Below are 25,068 nucleotides of genomic sequence, written 5' to 3'. Positions count from 1 at the left end.
ACCTATCTATCTCACCAAGCCTATATCCATTCCCATATGTTGTAGTTTATGGATTAGAATTCCATGTGGTATCCTGTCAAACGCCTTTGCCAGGTCCAGCAGTATCACTGTAAACCCATTACCCTTATCCAGTTCAGCCGTCACCTTGTTATAAAACTTGAGCAAGTTACTGAGGCATGATCTACCCTTCACAACACCATGCTGTCCCCCCGTACAGTATCTCATTTTCATCAATCCATTCCTGTATTTTTCCCTTGACTACTTTCTCCAAGACCTTGACAACGATTCCTGATATGCCAATCAGTCGGTAATTTGCAACCGTAGTCTTGGATCCTCTTTTATGCAGTGGAACTATTTTCCCCTCTTTCCAAACCTTTGGGACTAAACCAGACCCGAGACTCAGATTAATTCAACATGGTCAAGGGCAGTAATAATTCTTTAGCCACTTCACGCAAGACCCATGCTGGTCTTGCGTGAATTATTCCGATCTTTTAACCAGGCTAGATGAAAAAATTCGTGAGAAAAGACCCGGTTTGTAGAAGAAAAAAAATCATCTTTCATCAGGGCAATGTGCCTGCCCGCAAAGGTGTTTTGGCAATGGCAAAATTAAGGGATCTGCACTATGAATTGGAACATCCATCCTATTCCCCAGATTTGGCTCTCTCTGACTTCAATCTCTTCCCAAAACTAAAACTCTTCCTCGCTGGTCAGCATTTTCTTAGAATCAAGAGGTGATTGCAGCTGTAGAGGGGTATTTTGCTGATCTAACTGAGAACCACCACAGGAATGGGATAATGATGCTGTAACATTGCTGATATAAATGTATTAGTGTTAACTAATTCCCCAACTGGCCACAACGTCTATAGACGTTCAGCTAAATCTGGATACAAAGCTCTAACACCCATTGAATAACATGGATAAGAATTCAATTTGGTGTCACTATTTCATCCACATCGGCCGTTATTGAGGTTAAGGGAGATTATGTTGAAAAGTAAAAATAATTTTGAAAACTATAAATTCGTTTTTTCATTGTTTGGCTAAGAACTTTTCAGACCATCCTTATACATATGTCTCTGTATCTGTTTTTGCTGTCACTATTCTCAGTAATTAAGTAATAATTACTTTGTTTATTGTTGTGATCTGTATTGGCAGTTTTACTTTGCATGACTAAATTCTTAAAATCCAGCCAAAATATTGCAATTTCAACATTTGGTTGGACTGATTGTGTGTCTGAAAAATGTATATGGAGATCTCTCTCCATTCACATTTTTCAGACAGATGTGAATTTCTTAGAGTTACATCTTCTGCAATCATGAATTTGATCATCATTCTGTGTAACTGCATCTGACAGGTGTTGTTTTGAACTTCTCACATGCTGTGTTCATGTGATTAGTTGCAGTAACTCCTTACTGTGGTGGAACTAAAGAGTACTGCCCTGTACTCTTCTGCTGCACTTAATGATATATATTTAGTGTCAGCTGATATAGAATATAATTTGGTCATTTAAGTCCCATATTGCCTGCCCATCCTAATTTGTCAAGCATTGAAGTGTATGTTTATCTAATGAGTTTGCCACAGGAAGTACTGAAGGTTGGATATTTAAACAAACATTCTAGCTAGTTCTTTGCATATTTTATAAGCTATGGGTGTCTCTGCCTAGTTATCTAGTTTCACTCCTTAAGTGATCCCATTTGCTAATCATTTAAGTTTAGTCATTCATTACTTTGTGGAATAAAAAAAATTACTACCCAGTCAATTTCTGTAAATTAGATATATTAACAATACCACACTATCATAGTTATTTCTAAGTTACTTTCATAGCATACACAACAGCAAGAGGCTCATTTTTCTTGGCTTAAATCTTTATATTTTAGAGTAGCTTATTAGTAGATAAAGCTGTAACAGCATACCTTAGACTTACAAGAGATGTGTAGGATCAGTTTGCACAGATAAATTATTAAGTATTGATGAAGAATTTTCACAGTCAAGATTTGTTTTGATCTTTACATCTGCCATGATATCATGAGTAAGAATGTTGTGAAACTATTCTTCACAGATAAGTCAAAAACATTGCATGAAAGATCCTATTTTTTTAGATGCCACTTTTTTTCTTTTTTTTTTTAAATTGAACAATGTAAACAGTATTGAAATCCCTAAAGAACCTATTCTGAAGCCAGATATGTGATATCTAATTATCTGTATATTCTTCCATGAAATAAATACAATCACTGTTATGTTAACCTGCAGTCAATCTTTAGACTATTAAAATCACTAAGAGTATCTTTAACCTTCTCTTATTAGAAAACCAGATTGGCAGTTTTGCCTACACAGATTCCAAACTGTTGGCCAGTTTTCTCTATATGTTTCTTTTCTTTTCAAATCTGTCTTTCCTTGTCCTCCTTTAATTAAAGGTAATATGTAAATAATGAATCTTTACTTCATGAAAAGCAGTTACCAGAAGTAATGGATATAGTAACAAACTTGAATTATTTTTATGTACACTTTATAAAAATAACCTAATAAAAGTATTTAACCAAGTTTTGCCCCCCCCCCCTTAGATTGTGATTTACTGCTCAGCAATTTTGTCTGCACAATTGGCATATACAGACAAAACTGCAGATCTTTTCCTAACTTGGCATTATCACCAGTCACCTTTCCTTTTCTGAGAGAGAGACATTACTGCACCCCTTCCTTACAGCTTACTGATGTGTATCGGTCATTCTTCTAGCAATCTGTTAAATGCTTCTGTAAAATACAAAATTATTATTGTATATTACTCTCCCTTAACAATCATTTCTCATTTTATCATAAAATCCAATTAGATTGCTGAAAGCAAGACCTTTCAGTTTTCTGTATCAATTAAAACAAATCCAGAATTTTAGTACTAACCAACCTATATTGAGTATTGTCATTTGTAATTACAGCTATAGGTAAGCCAACTTATTATTGAGGTTTATGAAACATTCATGTCTTTTAATTATTTGTAATTTTGTGTATATATAATTCCTTGTTTGTATGTAAGAATTAATTCTACAGTATGTTTCTATATTAGTTTCAGATGTTTCAAGAAAAAAATGTAAAGAGAAACATAGCTCATTAGATGATGGAGAATACAGCAGTGTAAAGGAGGGTGTGTATTCTAAGCTATTAAATAAATTATCAAAAAAATCTCATTAACTTTAAGTTCTACTAATCTTCAGTATTTCTTTTGTGCTAATGTTCTCCTCATCCTAACCTCAAAAAACTTTATAGTACTCTGCAGAAATTCAATGTAATCATCTTGTAAAGATGCCTTCAAATATGAAATATAAAATTTTATTTTATATTTCATATTCCAAGGGTGTGTATTCTAAGCTATTATTTAAATTATCAAAAGAATCTAATTAACTTTAAGTGTTCTACTAATCTTCAGTATTTCTTTTGTGCCAATGTTCTCCTCATCCCACTCTCAAAAAACTTTATAGTACTCTGCATGAATTCAATATAATAGTCTTGTAAAGATGCCTTCAAATATGAAATATAAAATTTTATTTTATTTTTTTCTTAATAACTTCTGCTACTGTTATTAGTATAGGCATCAAATGTTAAATTTTCTAATACTAATATGTGGAATGGCAATTACAGGATTAAATGAGAAAATGATTTTGTGATATATTACTTCGGGTTCCAGATTTGATTATGGTGTTTAGTCAAATTAATTTAAAGATGCCACCATCATCATCATCATGGGATTCCTGATATGTACTGTCAAGGGGTTGTACAGGATATGATAGTACCTCGTGAAAAACTTACACCTTCACTAACTTCCTATCTACGATTTTCCTCCAAATCAATCTGCTATCTGTCAAGACTGCAACATTATCAGATTTTATATTTCTGTCTTCTAAGGCACCTTTTCCTGTATCAATCCACCTATATCTTAGTCTTCCTCTGGATCTTTTTCCTGCCAACCTGGCAAAGAACACTTGTTTTTCTAATCTTTCCTCTCCCATTCTGTTTAAGTGACGATACACATGAGATTAGCTTTGCTAACACATTAATGGATGCTAACAATATTAAGTTCTTTTCTAATATCCTCGTTTTTAATATGATATTGCCACTGATGCCATCATTTCACCCCTCTAATCTTTCTCAGGACTCTCATGTCTGTGGTCTCTAGTCTTTGGCCAAGTGTTTTACTTCTGACCCAGCTCTCAGATCCATAAGTTAAAATTGGTTTGAACACTGTCTTGTATAGAGCTGATTTAGTGTTTTGATTAATTTCTCTCTTATTCCATATAATTGTATTCAGTTGACTTCCTACCATACCAGCTTTATTGATTCTGTTGTCTATTTCCATATTTAATTTACCATCTTCACTAAAAGTCTTGCCTAAGTAGCTGAAATGTTTTACTTATTCTATAGGTTCTCCATTCACAATGCAGTTGATATTTTCAGTGCGTCTGCCTATTTTCATTGTCTTTGTCTTGGGATTGCTGACCTTCATACTCTATCTTTTACAACAGTTATTCAATTTAGTCAGGGAATCTTGCAGACTTGTAGCAGATTTATTTAGAAGTGTAACATCATCTGCATAGAGTAAAGAGCTGAGATTACCATTTCCAATTTTGATATCAGGTTCAATACTACTTTTCTTCATAATGTGATCCATGTAGATATAGTTCGCCCACTGTTTGTAGGTCCCTGCTTCGCGTCTTCCCAAGAATAGTCGATTCATGCTGAAGGGGAGAAAGAAATGAAGGACGTCCGAATTGGTCGCCAACACGCGAAATCATGTGCTTTATAGGTAAAATTTTCCAACTGTTATACAAGCAACATAGTTAACTACAATAATCATAAAAGAGAAGTTAATTTTCCGACCGGTAATAATAAACAACTCATCTCAAAATACAGACTGATTACCCTATTATCGGAATGGATTCTCCTTTTTCTGAGATGCGCAGAAGTGTCGAAGGATCTCTAATCGGTGGGCGAACTATAATAAATAACAGACAGGATAATGTACATCCTTGTCTCACATCAGATTTAACATTAAACCATCTTCCTGTACTTCCTTTGATTCTAACTGCTGACTTACAACTCAAATAAAGACTAAGTATTGCTTGATATAATGCTCCATCGCACACCATACAACTGCATCACTTTGAACAGCTTCTCTCTCTCTTAGCACCTTGTCATATGCCTTTTCCAGATCTACAAAACTTAAATACAGATCTTTGTTATATTCCCATGATTTCTCAACTATTTGTCGTAACGAATTTGATCCTGACAGCCTCTATTTTGCCTGAATCCAGCTTGTTCTTCAGCAAGCTTCCCTTCCACAATCCTTCTCAACCGTTTCTCAAGTATACTTGAATAAATCTGAACACTCAGTAGGGAAATACCTCTGTAATTCTCACATTCAGTTTTATTTTCCTTTTTATATATGGGTACTATGTGAGCTCTGCTCCAATCATCTGGTATGTGTCCCTCTGTCCAGGCTTTCTGAACTATGCAGTGCAGCCACTGTAAGACTTTTATACCTCCATACTTGAGCATTTCTGGTCAAATAACATCTACTCCCGCTGCCTTTCCACATTTCAGGCTTTTGATGGCTTTTTCTTCAAGTATGGATATGTATTCCAAATTGCATACCTGTTGAGTGTGTTTTACTGCTGTGTTGTCATCACTGCTTGTTTCATTTAGCAATTTTTCGAAGTAATTACTCCATACATGAAGGATATCTTTTTCTCCAGCTTTCACACTTGATTACAGCTTGTCACCTTTCATCATCATCATCATCATCAAATTCCTGCCATGTACCCTCAAGGGGTGTACAGGATATGACAGTACTACATGAAAAAATTACATCATTACTAACTTCCTATCTACAATTTTCCTCCAAATCAGTCTGTTACTTGTCAAGACTCCAACATTATCAGATCTTATATTTCTATCGTCTAAGGCACTTTGTACCGTATCAATCCACCTATATCTTGGTCTTCCTCTGGGTCATTTTCCTGCCAACCTGGCAGAGAACACTTGTTTAGCTAATCTTTCCTCTCCCATTCTATTTAAGTGACCATACCATCTGAGATTAGCTCTGCTAACGCATTCCTGGATGCTGACAATGTCAAGTTCTTTCCTAATATCCTCGTTTTTAATATGATATTGCCATTGATGCCATCTGTTCACGCCTCTAATCTTTCTCAGGACTCTCATATCTGCGGTCTCTAGTCTTTGGTCAAGTGTTTTACTTCTGACCCAGCTCTCAGATCCATAAGTTAAAATTGGTTTGAACACAGTCTTGTATACAGCTAATTTAGTGTTCCGACTAATTTCTTTCTTATTCCATATGAATTTATTCAATTGACTTCCCACGATACCAGCTTTGCTGATTCTGTTGTCTATTTCTATATTTAGTTTACCATCTTCAGTAAAAATTGTGCCTAAGTAGCTGAAACGTTTTACTTGTTCCACAGGTTTTCCATTCACAACACAGTTGACATTTTCAATGATTCTGCCTATTTTCATTGTCTTTGTCTTTTTATTGCTGACCTTCATACCATATCTATTACAACAGCTATTCAATTTAGTCAGAGAATCTTGCAGACTTGTAGCGGATTTATTTAGAAGTATAACATCATCCGCATAAAGCAAAGAGCTGACATTAACATCTCCAATTTTGATATCAGGTTTAATACCACATTCCTTCATAATGTGATCCATATAGATAATGAATAACAGAGGGGATAACGTACATCCTTGTCTCACACCAGATTTAACATTAAACCATCTTCCTGTACTTCCTTCAATTCTAACTGCAGACTCACAACTCAAATAAAGACTAAGTATTGCTTGATATAATGCCCCATTGACACCATATAACTGCAGCGTATTGAATAGCTTCTCTCTTGGCACCTTGTCATATGCCTTTTCCAAATCGACAAAACTTAAATACAGATCTTTGTTATATTCCCATGCTTTCTCGACTATTTGTCGTAAAGTGAAGATCTGATCCTGACAGCCTCTATTTGGCCTGAATCCAGCTTGTTCTTCACCAAGCTTTTCTTCCACAATTCTTCTCAACCGTTTCTCAAGTATACTTGCATAGATCTTGCCAGGAACACTCAGTAGGGAAATACCTCTGTAATTCTCACATTCAGTTTTATTTCCCTTTTTATATATGGGTACTATGAGAGCTCTACTCCAATCATCGGGAATTCGTCCCTCTGTCCAGGCTTTCTGAACTATGCAGTGCAGCCACTGTAAGACTCTTATACCACCATACTTCAGCATTTCTGGTCGAATATCATCTACTGCTGCTGCCTTTCCACATTTCAAGCCTTTGATGGCTTTTTCTACTTCAAGTATGGATATGTATTCCTGACTGCATGCCTGGTCAGTGTTTTTTATCACTGTGCTGTCATCACTGCTTGTTTCATTTAGCAGTTTTTCAAAGTAATTACTCCATACTTCAAGGATATCTTTTTCTCCTGTTTTCATTTCACCTTTATCATCTCTAATTCCTTTTACAGCACTCTTTCCTCCATTCCTAAGCTTCTTCAACAACCTCCAGAATATTTTGCCACCTTCTTGATATTTATTTTCTATATTCTTGCCAAAGTCCTCCCATGACTTTTGTTTAGCTAGTTTTACACACTGTTTAGCTTTCTTACATTTGTCTCTGTATTCTGTAAGAGTAAAAGCTGACTTATTTGCCAGGAACTTTTGATATGCTTTCTTCTTTTCCTTCACTGCCTCTTTAACTTCCTGTGTCCACCAGGGAGTTCTGATTTTTTTTATCTTTGCACACAACCTCACCACATGCCTCTCTGGCAGAATCAATCAATGTTTCCTTTAGAGTTTGCCACTGAATCTCCAAGGTTTGATTCCTGTTCTCAAACTCTTTCATTTTCTTTTCAATAATATTTCTGTATTTTAGTCTACAGTTTACATCTGAGAGCTGCTCAACTTTTATTCGCTTTAAAACTTTCTTACATGTTATTTTTTTCAATATGAAATTCAATTTTATCCTGCTCAAGACTAAATAGTGATCACTTCCAATTTCAAATCCTCTGTACACTCTGGTGTCCTGCACCAGGGAGAAAACATCACTATCAACAATAACATAGTCAATGAGACTTTTCTTATTCCTTGTCACCTTTATTACCTCTAATTCCTTTTACAGTACTCTTTCCTCCATTTCTGAGCTTTTTCAAAAGCCTCCAGGATATTTTGCCACCTTCCTGATATTTATTTTCCATGTTTTTACCAGTCTTCCCATGACTTTTGTTTAGCCAGTTTCACACAGCGTTTAGGTTTCTTACATTTGTCTCTGTATTCCCTAAAAGCACAAGCTGACTTATTTGCCAGAAACTTTTGATATGCTTTCTTCTTTTCCTTCACTGCCTCTTTAACTTCCTGTGTCCACCATGGGGGTTCTGATTTTTCAATCTTGCAGACAATTTCACCACATGTCTCTCTGGCTGAATCAATCAATGTTTTCTTCAAGGCTTGCCACTGAATCTCCAAGGTTTGGTTGCGGTTCTCAAACTCTTTCATTTTTTTCTTCAATAATTTTTGTGTATTTTAGTCTACAGTTCACATCTGAGAGCTGCTCAACTTTTATTCGCTTTAAAACTTTCTTATATGTTATTCTTTTCAATATTAAATTCAATTTTATCCTGCTCAAGACTAAATAGTGATCACTTCCAATTTCAAATCCTCTGTACACTCTGGTGTCCTGCACCAGGGAGAAAACATCACTATTAACAATAACATAGTTAATGAGACTTTTCTTATTCCTAGCCTCTGCTCTCCATGTGAATTTGTGCACATTTTTATGTTGGAACATGGTGTTAGCAATAACCAGTCCATGTCCTGAGCAGAAATCCAACAGATATTTGCCATTATTATTAGCTTTGCTCTTTTCTTCAAATTTTCCCAAAATATTTTTGTATGTCTGACAGCCATTTCCTACTCTGTTATTTAGATCCCCAACAGCACCAACTTTTCCTCTTTCATTGTGTCAGTTGCTTTTTCTAAAGCATCAAAAAATTTCTCCACTTCTGCCTTAGTAGAACCTTCTGTGGGACCATAGGCACAAATAAGTCTCATTGTCCATTTTTCCATTCTCATATTTGCTCACATCACTCTACTCGAGACTGCCTGCCATTCAAGAAGATTAGCCTCGTATTTTGTGTTGAATACCATGTCTACTCCTTCTTTTCCTTGATTGTCATTGTCTGAATATAACATTTTGTATTTATTGTTCAAAAAGATCTCACCAGTTTTGTCTTTTTTGTTTCAGTCACTCCTATTATGTCGATCTGGTACTTATCTAATTCCTCAGCTAGTTCCATTTCTTTGCCATTCAGGCTTCTTATGTTGATAGTACCAATTTTTAACTATGGTGATGTTGAGTTGGGGTGTGCTTTCAGATTTGTTCCAGTAGCTGACTTTTCGCTGTTCACCCTGGTTCCGTGGCGAAAACAAGGGAGGGCCTTGTTTAACTGGGTGACGCCCCAGCCAGCATGAAATTTTGTCATGTTGTACCATCTTCTTCTATATTGGTTTAAGCCAATAAGAATACAATTTGGTCAGCTAAATTCCAAATTGTGAGCCATTTAAACCTTTAAAGATGCCAAGAAATTATATTCTTGATGAATCCTTTATTCAAGTGTAAGCAACGAAGTTTGCACGTAATGTATCTTCATGACTGGCTACTGCTAGTGATTCATGTTAATTGCTTTAGTATCTCATAATGCAAAGCACACATCCTTTTTGGTGTGTATAATGCTAAGCATCATGGGTGGGAAGGGGTACTACCCAGACCAGTTTTGACCTTTATTGAGGTCTCAGCAGTTGGAGGCAAAGGTGACTTCAAGGTTGAAGTAATGCAGAAGTCATATGTTTCCCATATACAAGTAGTGAAAAGGTGTAACACCTGATTATTAAAATATTCTGGATAGAGTTAGTTCAGACTTGTTTAGTCATTTCATAAACATTTGGTGATAAGGCAGTGAAAAAAATAGTTATAAGAGTATTATTAGGAAGTCAATTTAAACTTGAAACTATTGAAATATTACTATTTTAAAGTTTCCTGAATCTCAGGTTTATGTTGTCCCTGAAGTATTAAATATAAATATCTGTATGTATACCTAGTTTTACTGTTTAATCAAACATTCTACATAGCCTACTTTTTTTTTTTTTGCTGCTACCTAATACAAAATTATGGCAGTGGATTTAAGATAAGATTTGATTAAAATGAAATTAAGACATTTACTGTAGCTCTCATAAATCAAAGGAGAGAAAAAAAACCTACCTTCAGAAGTTCAAGCCATCTGATTGAACTAATTATTTTTCTTTCCTCTAGTATACGAACATAGTTAACTCTAAAGGAATACTTGTGTAGTATAAATAAAACGAAATTTGATCAACCACGTACAGAATGATAGAAGTGAAAATAATGTTTGAGGAATAAAACTGACCAACTAGTAAACAGTTATATAAAATTGAATGTGAATTATTAAAATAATAAACATCTTGAGAGGAATATCTTATGAAATGATGGAGAAGTTTCAAATGAGTGAAATATCATCTTGGATGATCTTAGAGATGAGTGGAAAAGAAAGGAAGGAAAAATGTTTGATCAGAATCAATGGTGGATGACTGATGTTTCTTTCATAACATGATGAAGTACAAATGAATGGAGGTGAATAAAAGACTTTAGATTGTGAAGCTGTTTCAAACCAGTCATCCTCAGAAATCAGAAAACTTGTGAGGACAGCTGTATGGTTATCTTAAATCTACTGCATTCTTCGCCCCTAATCAAGCATTCATAGTATCCAGACAGATAGGCTATGCAGGATATACCATTAAACAATAATTTTCTATAGATATTTATATTTGAAAATATTTCAAACTTCAAAACATGTATGGTGTATTAAGGGTTTAAGTTTTTTTTTTTTTAATAATTATTTGTTTTTCACCTAACCAGAAACCCAACTCTAGAGACCACATAGACCTCCATAAATGTAGGCCTGGACCTGTTCTTACACCAGGTGGTGAAATTTCTCTCTCACTTCAAGACATTCACAAATATTCATACCCACTGCAAGACTCCAACCAATAGGCCGTGGGTATGATATTTAGTCACATTTCTTCTTTTTCACTTTTATGATAACCAGAAAATGAGTTCTTTCATTATCAGCTATAAAGACTGTTTTTGGAAATAGTTTTGTAGATTAGTTCCACCTAAAGAATGATCGCTAGCTTAGAAGCCCAACCATGAACTCTAAACGATTACTAAATAACTTAAGGAATTCACAACGTATACTGGAATATAAATTAAAATAAACTTTAATATATACTGCCTATATTTCGACGTCACATTGCCATCTGCATGGGAACATAAGATTAAGACACGTGCACGCAGGCACTAAAAACAGCAAATGAGGGGTCGAAGCGAGGAAACTACTGTTTTTCCTAAAGTCCTGATGGTGCCCCCTAGCAGGCTATATTAGGTATTCTTGGTCGTTGGGCTGAAGTTCTCAAGATGTACGTCTCCCAAATTTGGGGCAGTCTCATGCATCCAAATTTGTTGAAGTTTGGCATGTTTCTTAGGGCTGAGACGATTCTATGAATAGTCTTTCAAATTTCTACTTGCTGCAGTGTATTACTGTGGATTTCTTCCACTGTATTCTGTGGCATGTATCCAGAGCATGGTCTGCAAGCCTAGAGTGGCTGTACTGGTAAAACCAGAGTCAACATAACAAGAAATTTGATAATTTAAAAAAGAACTCTGCCTCTGAACCAAAACTACCACTCGACATGGTAGCTAATCTTTCTTCAGTTATTTTGAAGCTTAAAGCACTCAACGCTCTTGCACGTTCACCATTGCTCCTAGAAAAATACCGACCCGTAGGAATGATGATCCAGATTGAACGCGATATCTGCCACCCTCCAAACCACATCGCCAACAATATTAGACTGGATGTAGCCTGTGTTCTCACTAAAGCAAGACCACCAAAAACCAACATATTGTTACACCTGATATCCTGAGAATATTACATTCTCAGTTATCATGGTGTAACATGAAAATTCAATAACATAAATAAAAAACCCCTGCATAAAAAGGATAATTTAATTAATAAAATATTCTTGCATCCAGTATAAATTGAGTAAAAATGTTAAGGTCTATTGTTTAGTTAAGATAACAAAAGAAAAGAATGTATTAAGAGACTAAACAAGGAATTTGTATTAAATAAGTAGCTAACTAAGAATTAATATAGTAATGTGATTAAGAATGAAAGAGTTAAGTGCATAAGTATAAAAGAATGAGTCATGAAATACGCTATATAAGAGGCTACAGATTAAGCATTAAGTAGAATTCTGAGAAAAGGTTTAAAAGGGGGTTAAGATAGAGACTAACAAGAGAAATAACGGAATATCGCTTAGGGCCTATACCCGGATAGAAACTTCGTTACGAGTTGCCGATCAAAATGACGTATGGCGGCCAAATGCTACCCAATTGGTTGACAGACGGAAAATAAGTAGGAGGTGGGAAAAAGAAGTAAGAAATGGTGCCGTTAGGAGAGCAGCTATAAAAGGGTTGGTAACGCCCCCCCCCCCCCCTTGTGGGCTTTTAGGAAGAGTAGGCTCTTTTGGGTTTTGGGAAAGACGTTTAGATAGTCAAGGAGGCTTGAGGCCCTTTTGCCAGAAGAGAAGAAACGTTTGGATAGTCGCGGTGGTTTGAATTCGGTTTTCTAGTGGATTTCACGGTGTTCCTGAGTGGAGAGATATGGCTTATATCCTCATGCCACAACAAGGAATCGAAGGTGAGCGGGAAAGCTATTCCCATATTCCTATGTAGAAAGCAAAATATACCATAGAGTCATAGGAAGTTGTGAAAATATTGATGTCCTCGTTTCGGATAATACAGCCGACGGCACAGGTGTTTATATAGCCCTAAATTGCAAGAAGTTATGCAAGCAAGTTCGTTCAGTAGAAGGTAAAGGCCCGTAAGTGAAGCTAAAGAAAGGTATTGTGAATTTTGTCTTATGTTAACTATAAGTTGTTTGTGATAGGTACCATTGTCATAATACAGAACTGTTAAGGTGATTAGGGAGAAATTATAATAGGACTTTAGAATTTGATAGAGAGTGTTAAAAGTAAGCTAGCTAGTGTCGATAATTTGTGAATAATTAATTATCCTAAGAATCTTGAATGCCTACTACATTGTAAAAGGAAAGTTAATGACATAGTTGTGTGTTAATGAAGTAAATGATTTTGTTAATATTGAGTTTGATTAGTGTAAATTGAGTAATCAAGTAGCCTGAGGAATTTGAATGCCTAGTGTGATGTGTAGAGAATCGGAATTTGTCATGAGTATGTACTAGAATAGTTAATGATTTTGTTAGTGTACTTGAAGTTGAATAATCTAATAATGTGTGGTGATCTAATTTTTCCATGTTAAGTGAATTCATGTTTTGTATGAAATTTTGTGGGGGAATGATCGTAGTAACTTTTGTCGAATCACAGCCCAACTACTTGTATTAAGCTAATTTTAGTGTGTAAGTAATTTAGTTGAGTATTTTGATATGTACCATGTTTGGAGAAATAATAAACCTTTTGTTTAATGATAAAAAAAGTTGTCTGATATTGCTAATCCAATGCACCGCTTAGAAACATTCGAGCCTAACCACGCGGGAAATTAATGTTAAGAAACGGGAAGTTTAAGGAATTAATGTTGAGTAACAAAGAATAGTGTCACGACTGCAATAGTTACATTTTCAGATATTTGAGTTCCTTTTCTCTGTTTATGTATAAAATATCTTAAACTAAATATCCCGAAGGGCGCAGTTAAAATACAAATACTAGGGATACTACGGGGAACAATAGCTCAGATATTGGTAGAAATTTTGGTGATGTCTTGAGAGTAGAAGTTAGGAGAATATAGACGAATGCAGTTTGTAAGACAAACAAAAATCGTAAGATAGGGACATAACAATATCCAATAGTGAATATGAGGCTCTACAGGAAATGAAGAAAGACAAAGAAATAGTAATCACCAAAGCGGATAAGGGAAACGCCACCGTGGTGCTCAACCATACTGACTACACAGGTAAGCTTAATGCTTTATTATTAGATCGGGCTACTTACCTCCCCATTGAATACAATCCCACCAACTCACAAATTAGAAAACTCCATAGGCTCCTTAAGAAGGTCACTTCTTGGCCTGTGGAAGTTACTAACAAATTAAAACCTTTTAACTCTAGACCCTCCCCCCCCCCCCATATATATGGGCTCCCAAAAATACATAAACAAAATGTGCCATTACGTCCCATAGTGGATGGCATTGATTCCTCCACATACAATTAGCCAAACATTTAGCCAAGGCGCTCATACACTATACTGGCAACACACCATCATACATAAAAAACTCAGCCCACTTCAAAGCCAGTGTAGAAAACCTTATACTCCAACATACTGACATAATTGTCAGTTTTGACGTCTCCTCCTTATTCACAAATGTCCCACTCAAGGAAACCTTAGAGCTCATCCAAGCCAAATTTCCCCCTGATATCTCAGCCTTATTTCAGTTCACAATGAACTCAGGCTATTTTGTTTGGCAGGGAAAATTCTACAAACAGATAGAGGGGACAGCCATGGGTTTTCCACTCTCCCCATCCTTGGCCAACTTCTTTATGGAGACTTTTGAAGAGAAAGCCTTAAACTCTGCCCCACAAAAACCAACCATATGGCTTCGCTATGTTGATGATGTGTTCGCTATTTGGCCACATGGCTCTGATACCCTCCTCTCCTTCTTAACACTCTTAAACAACCAACACCGCAGAATCAAGTTCACCCTGGAAAAAGAGGAAAATAACAGCCTCCCTTTCCTAGACACACTAGTCAACCGCCAGCCTGATGTAACCTTGGTTTTCTCAGTTTACAGAAAACCCACCCATACAGGCAGGTACATTCACCAACAACCCCCCCCCCCCCATCTCCCTTCACAACAATATGGAGTTATTAAGACACTATACAACAGGGGTAAACTAATCTGTTCAAATGACAATGCCCTAACCTATGAACTAAATCACATCCTTAACACTTTCTCAGACAATGGCTGTAACCCCCAAAAAATACTAAAACCAGTAACCCACAGTCCCCCCCCCCCCTTCACAAAAAGATTACTGTAAATCCATCACCATTCCCTACATCCGGGGTACCTCGGAAAAAATTACCAAAATCCTGAATAAACATCACCTGACCTCTTGTTATAGACCATATAGAAAATTCACATCCCATATCCGCTCTTCTAACGACCAACCACTTCCCCTAGACCTTGCAGCTGTAAGCTGTCCTACTTTGGCCAAACAGGCAGGACAACGAATACCAGAATTTCAGAACACAAGATCTACATCCGGTTTTACCAGTACAGCCACTCTGGGCTTGCAGACCATGCTCTGGATACATGCCACAGAATACAGTGGAAGAAAGCCACAGTAATACACTGCAGCAAGTATAAATTTGAAAGACTCTTCATAGAATCAGCCTCACCCCTAAGAAACATGAAAAATCTCAACAAATTTGGATGCATGAGACTGCCCCAAATTTGGGAGACGTACTTCTTGAGAACTTCAGCCCAACGACCAAGAATACCTAATATAGCCTGCTAGGGGGCACTATCAGGACTTTAGGAAAAAACAGTAGTTTCCTCGCTTCGACCTCATTTGCTGTTTTTAGTGCCTGCGTGCACGTGTCTTAATCTTATGTTCCCATGAAGATGGCAATGTGACGTCGAAATATAGGCAGTATATATTAAAGTTTATTTTAATTTATATTCCAGTATACATTGTGAATTCCTTAAGTTATTTAGTAATCATGTGCAACCAACATATAAGCCTTTCTACGAGAATCATGAACTCTTAAAGTATCAATGTTTAGTTTATTTTTAATTTATGATAAACTGGAGGAAAGTAGAAAACTAGAGCAGCTATATTTTCAGTTAATTTTATCATATCATCGTATATTTTTTAAGAAAATCAACAACAACATATTTGTTAATAAATAAACTTATTTACTTATTATCCTTTATTTCGCCAAAGTCAAATCGGCACACTTCAGTAACAAAGATGAAGAAACCAGAGAGATACAGGAGACCTAAAGTGCTACAATTATGCCACCTGTCTGCTTCAGTTGTGAGTTCTTGGTTGTTGGCTGACTTCTGCAGATGAGGGTTTCTCCCATAAGGAATCTGATATAACCATATTTGTTTAGGTTGGGATAGTTCGTAAGAGCTACAGCTGATTCCAGGAAAAGCCTCTTGAACCTGAATTTACTTTGGTGGAGTAAGGTGGCTTTTTTCCACAGATTCCATGTCAAGTATTCAGGGCATGGTCTGCTAATCTGCAGCGGCCGTAGTGCTAAAATTGGATGTAATCTTGGTGCTCTATTATATGGATGTTGGCTGTCCTACCTGTTTGTCCATGATAAAAAAGGTTGTAGCTGCAGCAATACCTGGTAAACTCCAGGTAAATCCAGATGTTGTAGCTGGTCTTTGAAGGAGCAGATGAGGGCTGCTAGCTTTTTGTATGGTTTTAAGGTTGTCACAAGATTGTGCTTTTTTAAAATGGCCATTAAAATATAATGACATAGCTCATACCTGTTTTTCTTCTAAAACAAGAAAATAATTTGTGCACCCCACAACTTTTCTTAAGAGAGAGCGTATTTCTTCTTTCGTATCTTCTGCACAATATCAGTTCCTTTTCTATTTCCTTGAGATATAAAAATAATTTTAAAGGTATTTTTTTCCTTGTGGAAACTTCTTCCTTAAATACAAAAAGAATTCATCTATTTTGACTTAACTAGAATACCTTTGCTGCATAATGTATCAAAAGGGGCTGTCTGTTACTTTGGGAAAACTATATATCACTTATCAATGACACAACTTGGCTTCATGTAAAAGAAATTCATCTGTTTGTTTCTTTCATAACACACTTTTCCATGAGTGTGTTATTGAAAGCATAAGAATTCCTTTAAACTCTTATTTTTCCCCTACACTTCCAACTTTTCAGAATGTCATCTCTGTTCTAATCACTGCTACAGCTGTTCTATTATTCTCTCTCACTTATTAATTCTACTTCCTGTTCAGAAGTACAATCTTCGCTCAAACACACCACTGCCTGCCATAGTAAGCAACATGGTGTGATGATAGTTGCTTGTTGTAAGCAAGGCTGTAGTTCTTCAGTGGTATGAAAATGTTGTTAGAGAGTTCAATATTTTCTTTTCTTAAGATTATGGTACATAAATAAAAAACTAAACTGGAGGCAAGTCCTTTTTAAAGGAAATAAATATAGCAATGAAACAGTTTGCGACGGGCTGTAAGTATTCAAATATTTCTTATATAAACATTTCTAATTACCAGAAATAATGCATTTTTTTGCTGTACATTTAGAAAATGTTTATGTACATGATAAATAATAAAACCAAAAGTTATGCTTTCCTTTTTATTTATTTATTTAATCAAAATCAAATTCCAAAAAAAAAAAAAAAAAAAAGTAAAATAATCTTATATTGCTAAATAGCAGGATATCCTACTCTTTATTTCTAACCCAACTCTCTGATCCATAACTTTAAACTGGTTTGAACACTGTCTCATATACTGCTAGTTTAGTATTCTGGCTAATTTCTCTCTTATTCCGTATGAATTTATTTAACTGTCTCCCCACTATACCAGCTTTGCTTATTTTGTTGTCTATTTCCAGATTTAACTTGCCATCTTCACTAAAAACTCTGACTGAATAGCTGAAATATTTTACTTGTTTTATAGTCTCCATTCAGAAAATAGTTGAAGTTTTCTGTGGGCTATTTTCATAGTTTTTGGTCTTTTTATTGGTGATTTTCTTGCCAAATTTGTTACAGCTGTTATTCAATTTATTTGGAGACTCATACTGCATGTGTTTAGGAGCACAATATCTGCATAAAGCAGAGTTAAGATTTGATATCTCCAATTCTAATATCAGGTTTAATGCTACTTTATTTTATAACGTGATCCATATAGATGACAATGAATAAGAGTGAAGATAATGTGCATCCTTGTCTTACACTTGATTTTATATCAAACATCATCCTGTATTTCCTTCAATTTTAACTACTGACTTACAACTTAAATATAGATTATGTATTGCCCTGTATAATTTTCATTTATCTTTTATAACCAGTGTTTTGAAAAGCTTTTCCCTGGGCACTTTATCATATGCCTTTTCCAAATCTACAAGGCTTAAGTACAAATCCTTGTCATACTCCCATGATTTCTCAGCTATTTGTCGTAAAGTGAAAATCTGATCTTGACAACCTCTATTTGGCCTGAACCAAAATTTTTTCTCCAACAAGTTTCCCTTTCACAATTTTTCTCAACCTCTTTTCAAGAATGCTTGCATAAATCTTACCTCAAACACTTATTAGAGAAATTCATCTGTAATTCTCGCATTCAGCTTTATTCCCCTTTTTTTTTTTTTTTATAGATGGGTACTATGAGAACTCTGCTCCAATCATCTGGAATTCGACCTTCTAACCAGTCCCTCTAAATTATGCATCGTAGTCACTCCAAAACATTTTATACCTCCATATTTAAGCATTTCTAATTTCATCTACTCCAGTTGTCTTTCAGCATTTCATGTTTTTGATGGCTTTTCCTATTTCAGGTATGGATATGTATTCCTAACTGCATTCCTGTTGGGAATTTTCTACCAAATAAACTTATTATTTTGGAGGGGAAGGAGGACAAACAAAATTTTAAAAATCCTGCGAAATTATTTTACTTTGAAAAATTAAAAATAGTTCAAATGCCATTTACTTCCTGTTATTTGAAGAAATAGCCATCCCTATCCCTTACCTCAAACAAAATTTTCTGTGAATAAGAGTGTCATGTCATATGTATAAGGTATATGACTACTGATTTTATTAATTTCTTTAGAAAGAACAGAATTAAATAATCAGTGAGAGATACCAAAATGCAAAATACTGAGAAAGCAGTAGAAAATTAGGATCTTCTGTACGGCTGATACATTTATAAGTTGATTTATTTTTGTACAGGGTGTCCCAAAATTCACGCAAGAAGTAATTTTGATAGAAAACACAGGTTTTTAATTAAAAATTGTAATTTCTTATTGATTCATAAAGTATACAGTATAGGGTTATGCATGGAATAGCATATCGGGTAAATGGCCTCCACGGCTTTGCTGGCACATACGCACTCTTTTGTCAAAATTTTCCATGACCGTTTTGCATAAATGTGGCTGAATTTCATTGATACAGCGCTCAATTTCCCCCTTCAAGGCATGGGTGGTCGTGGGCTTGTTGGCATAAACCTTAGACTTCAAAAAACCCCAAAGAAAAACGGCGTTAAGTCACATGATCTGGGCGGCTAATACTGATCACCAAAACGGGAAATTACACAACCAGGAAATGACTCATGCAGTAATTGAATTGTTTCTTGGGTTGCATGGCATGTGGCACCGTCTTGTTGAAACCACATGTTGTCCACATCCATATCTTGCAATTTAGGCACAAAAAACTGGATTATCATGTCGCGATAGCGAGCACCATTAACTGTTATTGCCTTACCAGCTGCATTTTCGAAGAAGAATGGACCAATGATGCCTCCAGCCCAAAATCTGCACCAAACAGTGACACGTTGTGGATGCATTTGTTTCTCAACAATCATTCATGGATTTTCTGAACCCCAAATGCGACAATTTTGTCGATTAACGAAGCCATCAAGATGAAAATGAGCCTCATAGCTGAAGATGATTTTGTTCGAAAAATAAGCATCCACTTGTTGTTGTTCCATAATCCATTCAACAAACTCTCTTTGCTGTGTGTGGTCAGTATGCTTCAGTTCTTGAGTCAATTGAACTTTGTAAGCATAAAGATGCAAATCTTTCGTGAGAATTCGCTGTAGAGAGAGCTTTTCGAAATGCCCAATTCAAGACCACAGTGCCGAATTGATGTTCCTGGACTCTCGGCAACACTCTCACAAACTGCTTCGATGTTTTCTGTTGAACGACTTGTTGAAGGACGGCCAGAGTGTATAAGATCATTAATTGATCCAGTTTCCTTGAATTTTTTAATTAATCTTTTCACAGTTGATGAAGTTAAATCACTATTCCGACCATATTTTGTACGAAAATTGCGAACTGTAGCTGCCAAACCTTCATTATTTTTAAAATATTGCTCAACAATGAAAATGCATTGTTCTTTCGTGTAGCACTCCATTTTTAATAACCCTGAACTGTCAGCTGTCAAGCTGTCTTTTTTTTTCTCGTTGGCAACACTTTACCGCACAAATGGCGCTAAATTTAAATCTTGCGTGAATTTTGGGACACCCTGTAGAAATAAATTTTTGATTTATTTTGCTATGTTGGGAGTAATGGGGAGAACTATGTTTGAATACTACTAGTAAATATGCAGTGCCTTTTGCAATATATATTGATTTAGCTGGTTAATACTATTAAACAGATTTTTTGTGACTGTAAGATATATGGAGGCATTCCTGCTGCATGGTTGGTTAGCATTTCCATTCTTTAATCAGCAGACTGCAGTTTTGAATACTACTGGGGTATGATTGTAAGTCAAGGTTTTTAGGTGACAACTATTAGCCCACCTGTGCTGCTGATATAGATTTGCTACAAACTTTCAGAAGTGAGATTCACATAAAAAAAAAGTTGAAAATACATTTCTAGGAATGAATATTTCTTTGTGAAATATCAGCACTTTCATGCAAGAGAGGGATAATAAAAACTCATTCAGAAGACATGACAAACACACAATCATATTTCTTGTCATGCATTATCAGCTCTTCCATATCTCAGTTGGCTTTGAAGATGCTCTTCAAAAAAATAAGATTTGAATCCTATTTGGGTTGCAAAAAACCTTTATCAGGGCTTTTCATTGAAGGTAAGTTAGCCGCTCTCATAAAGAGGTGGCAGAGTTTTTTGTCATGCAAAACAGGCAGACTTTCCAGAAGTTAGCTGTAGTGCACTATGCAATTGTATTAAGAGCATTATCAGAGCATTAATTAGGTTTCACTGAAGCCATATTACTTGGCCATGTCATGCCATTGAGCCTGACCCCTAGTGGGAAATGGGATTATGGTTATCCCAGACCTCAGTTTCTTTTTGAGAAGAAAGAAAAGCAATTATTAGAACGGTTTTCAGATAATACTCTAGTATTACTGACTGATAATATTATTATATTTAATGATCACATACACTTTCATGAATGTCAAAGGATTCAAAAATCATTTATTTTATTTTATTTATTTATTTTTCTAGATAAAAACATGTAGTTAATGAAAAAACATTCTGAAGTACATTATTTTTTAACAGCAGAAATATAGCTAAATTCTTTGTTAAACAAATTAACAGAGGTTTACCAGTCTTCTTAATTGTCACATGCCTTTTCTGTCTATCATCCAAAAAAAATCTCCATTATCTTCTTCGCTCTCCTTACCAAAATTGAAACAGCTTCACCAATTGCAATCATAATCAACTTCCAGATATGTATCCTTGTGGGGGTTGTGTATAGGATATTAAATAGTATAAAAATAAGAATAGTGTATAGTATGAGATTGGACAAGATCCTAATACCCATTCACAAAAATGAAGCAAAATGGACTACAAAAACTACAGCATAATTGCTATGATGAGTCATGTGGGAAAAGTATTTGATATTAACAGAAAGAGTAAGCAAATTAATGAAAGAAAATTTGAAGATGAGCAAGCACGACTTAGAAGAGACAAGAGTATACTCTGCACCAAATATTAATGTTAAGATTGTGTAGAAAGCTCCACATAAAAAAATTGTTTATACCTGTTTTGTTGAGTTTCAGAAAGCATTTGACAGAAAGTGGCATGGGCTGAAACCGAATCTTATGGAGTGGACATGAACCTGATAGGTCTATTGCAGAACATCAATAACAATGCAGAGACTGCTGTGAGAAATTATGGAAAAACAGGAAGATGGTTCCAGACAACAAGAGGCACAAGACAAGGAGATCCCATATCCCCAAATATTTTTATCATGCTTTAGGAAAGAACAATGGATGTCATAAAGGATAATATAAGGGGAATTTCAATTCAAGGTATACAAAAATAAATAACTTACGATTTGAGATGACATGGTCATTATTGAAGAAGATGAAGAGGAACTAAAGAGAACAGTGCTGAAGTTAAGAAGGAAACAGATATGGGTTGATAATGAACATTATTGAAAAAACAAAAACAATGGTATTCAGAGAAGAGGATGGAAAAGCAAATAAAGGTCAACTGACAATAGCTGGAAGAGATTAAGAACTTTACATACCTAATGGAAGAAAATCCCACAACATAACACACAAAGCAACACGACACACGATTTAGACTGTAAAAAAAAAAAAAAAAGAGAGATAAGATCTTGGATAACAAAAGTAGAAAGTAAACCTACAGGCAATGGTAAAGTAAATTAGTGAGCTTTCCATAAAGCTGAGACTGCTGGAAACATGCATATTAACAAGTGTGGTTGTGAATATAGGTAATATTTAGAGATTGCAAGATGAATATTGACTTTTGAAAGCATGTGTTGCAGAAAGATTCTATGAATTGGATGATAACAATGGTAGCAAATGGTAACAAATGAAGAACTGTATAGCAAAGAGAATCTAAGGCAGAAAATAATTTGAAGGAAACTAAGACTTTTTGGACATATCTATGGAATGGATAACAGTAGAAAGAACAAAACCATGATATGTAGTGCAGTAGACAGTATAAACAGAAGAAGACAGCCAAGACAAAACTGGGTAGATTATGTAAAGAAGTGGTGTGGAAAGAATGTGCAGAATTTGAGTGAACTGGCAATGGACAGAGAGAAATTGCAAAGAGTGGTGGTGATGATGACTGCATGAGGAGATTTGAGATTGGACTGAAATAAGTTTCAGATTTCAGAGAAATCTGAAACTTAAAGTGGCATTAATGAAAGAGCTCCACTTTGATATTTTTGTTTATAAAGTAGTAAAAGTAACTGTTCTTTTTCTGGTAATAAATTTATGCATCTTGTAATAAAACTGCCTGAGGTAAGAATAATTATACTTAGTGTAACAGAGGATGATTGGAAAAATAGATGCTAAATAATAAAACACTACATAGTCTTATGGAAGTTAAGAAGTTTTATATTTTGAGAAAAGGTTTGCTAAAGAATTGACGCTAATGAACATTCATTGTTTGTAGGAATTTGTTGTGGTCTGATAAAGAATTGACACTAATGAACATTCATTGTTTGTAGGAATTTGTTGTGAAAAACAAAATGTTCAGTAGTCTGAATAAGTACATATATAACAAACTATCTCATCATCATCTCATCTTCCTTATACCCTCTTTTACCTTGTGGTGTCGAGGGTCCATTGTCATCGGACCTCACTCCGTTTACAGGATAAGGTGGTCAGCCTTATGCCCCGGTGTATCCTATGGCCTGTAGTGTTGAGTTCTCAAGGCCAGTTTGCCTAATAAAATAAGTCAGTGAGAGAATGAAAATATTCCTTTAAAGATAAGAGATCTTAAGATGCTGTTTTAATTTAGAAGGCCTTGGATCCAAATAATTTTGTAGTTATTAATTTAATTATATTTATCATGCATATAGTTTTGTTTAGTTTCATTAAATGTGTTTTTTTTGTTTTTTTTTTTGTTTTGAGTCAATCATTTCCTGGATTCTAAAAGGAATGAAGTTTTAAGTCATGATATACTTAACTCAGTGTGAAAAAAAAAAAAAAAAAAACTCTTTAAAGAGATAAACAAATTGACGCAGTCTCTACATGAGATATTAACATAATTGGTGCAGCTGACAGGATTTTTAATAATACTGGTACAGCTGATGTGATTATTATTACTTGAGATTTGATTGAATATAAAATATTTGATTGAATCAAAGGCCAGCTTTCTCTATGGATCCATATTACTTGGGATTGTAGATGGACCTTTATCCTAAATGCTGTCTTCCACAAGGGTCTGTTCTTTCATCTGCTTTCTTCTTTTTTGTATCACTAGCTTCAGTACACATGTTTGATGATGACAGTTTTGATGAGAGAGGAATACATTGCACTCCTTATTTGACAAACTTTGCACTACAAACCATTCTTCAGTGTGATGCCAATAAACTTACTCATTTCAATACTAGTAAAACTTACCAGTTTTATTTATTGTGAAAAAGAACTATTTTACTTTTGGCAATACCCAAATCGCTAGGCAAGATAAGATTTCTCCTTTTGGTATTACTCTAATATCTAGTGCTGTTTGCAATAGACATGTTATAAATATTGCTTTCTCAGTATTTAACAAACATTTTTCTTTCACTCAAGGTGTAACTTCTAATGAGATATAACTCTTAACTACTGTTATTTCCAATAGTGGAATACTTTCCTTACATTTAGGTGGTGCCTCTAAGTACTCTTTAAAAAAGAATTCTGAATACAGAAGAGCACTTGGGTTGATTAATGACTATCTCTCGCTCATTCGTGTCCTCTTTCTCCCTCCCTCCCACACAGACATTGTTTCTATTGTTTACATATTCTGCAAATATTTCCATAGTCAGTGTTCATCAAAATTGGCATTGATTAATTTTATAACCCTCTAGCAGTTGTTTAACATTCATTCACGGTTTGTTTGGTAAGTTTACATTTTAACTGCTTTTGTAAGTTTGTAATTGAGTGTTCCAAAAGACTGCAGTCTTTGGGAGCAGTTTAAAGAATATAGCCTACAGGTCTTCAAATCTAACAACACGTTTCTTCCTTATCTTCAATTTTCTGCCCATCCACTTTATTAAATACTCTCCCTTAGGTTTTTGCTATTAATAGATAGAAAATTGAGCAGGATAATTGCATGCTTTATATTATGCCATGCCATTATACCTACAGTTTGTCTTTTAAGACAGGAAACTGTAGAGGTATATTTATCCAAAAAAAAAAAAAACAAGTAATCAGACAGACATCCAGTTTCTGTCTTTATCTATCTCTGGAAGTATTGTCTTCAATAAGCTCTTCACACTTCA

The 25,068-nt window shown here is 35.1% G+C and overlaps 1 protein-coding gene across 3 annotated transcripts in view; it reads left to right on the top strand.

Moving 5' to 3' along the window:
* Nucleotides 1-25,068, top strand: part of LOC150093092 (fibronectin type-III domain-containing protein 3A-like) — a 557,362-nt gene that overhangs the window by 176,579 nt on the left and 355,715 nt on the right. For all 3 annotated transcript variants that reach the window (XM_090414067.1, XM_090414066.1, XM_090414069.1), the window contains one exon: nt 3,053-3,130. In XM_090414067.1, coding sequence (XP_090270193.1) covers nt 3,053-3,130 — 78 coding nt within the window. The remainder of the gene's footprint in view (nt 1-3,052; nt 3,131-25,068) is intronic.

This window comes from Typopeltis vanoorti, chromosome 24 (assembly GCF_054136105.1).
Source record: "Typopeltis vanoorti isolate ZY-2024b chromosome 24, IOZ_Tvanoo_1.0, whole genome shotgun sequence".
In the NCBI taxonomy this organism is placed as follows: Eukaryota; Metazoa; Arthropoda; class Arachnida; order Uropygi; family Thelyphonidae; genus Typopeltis; species Typopeltis vanoorti.
The sequence above is the reverse complement of the archived record's forward strand: the minus strand, read 5'-3'. Positions and strand labels throughout refer to the sequence as shown.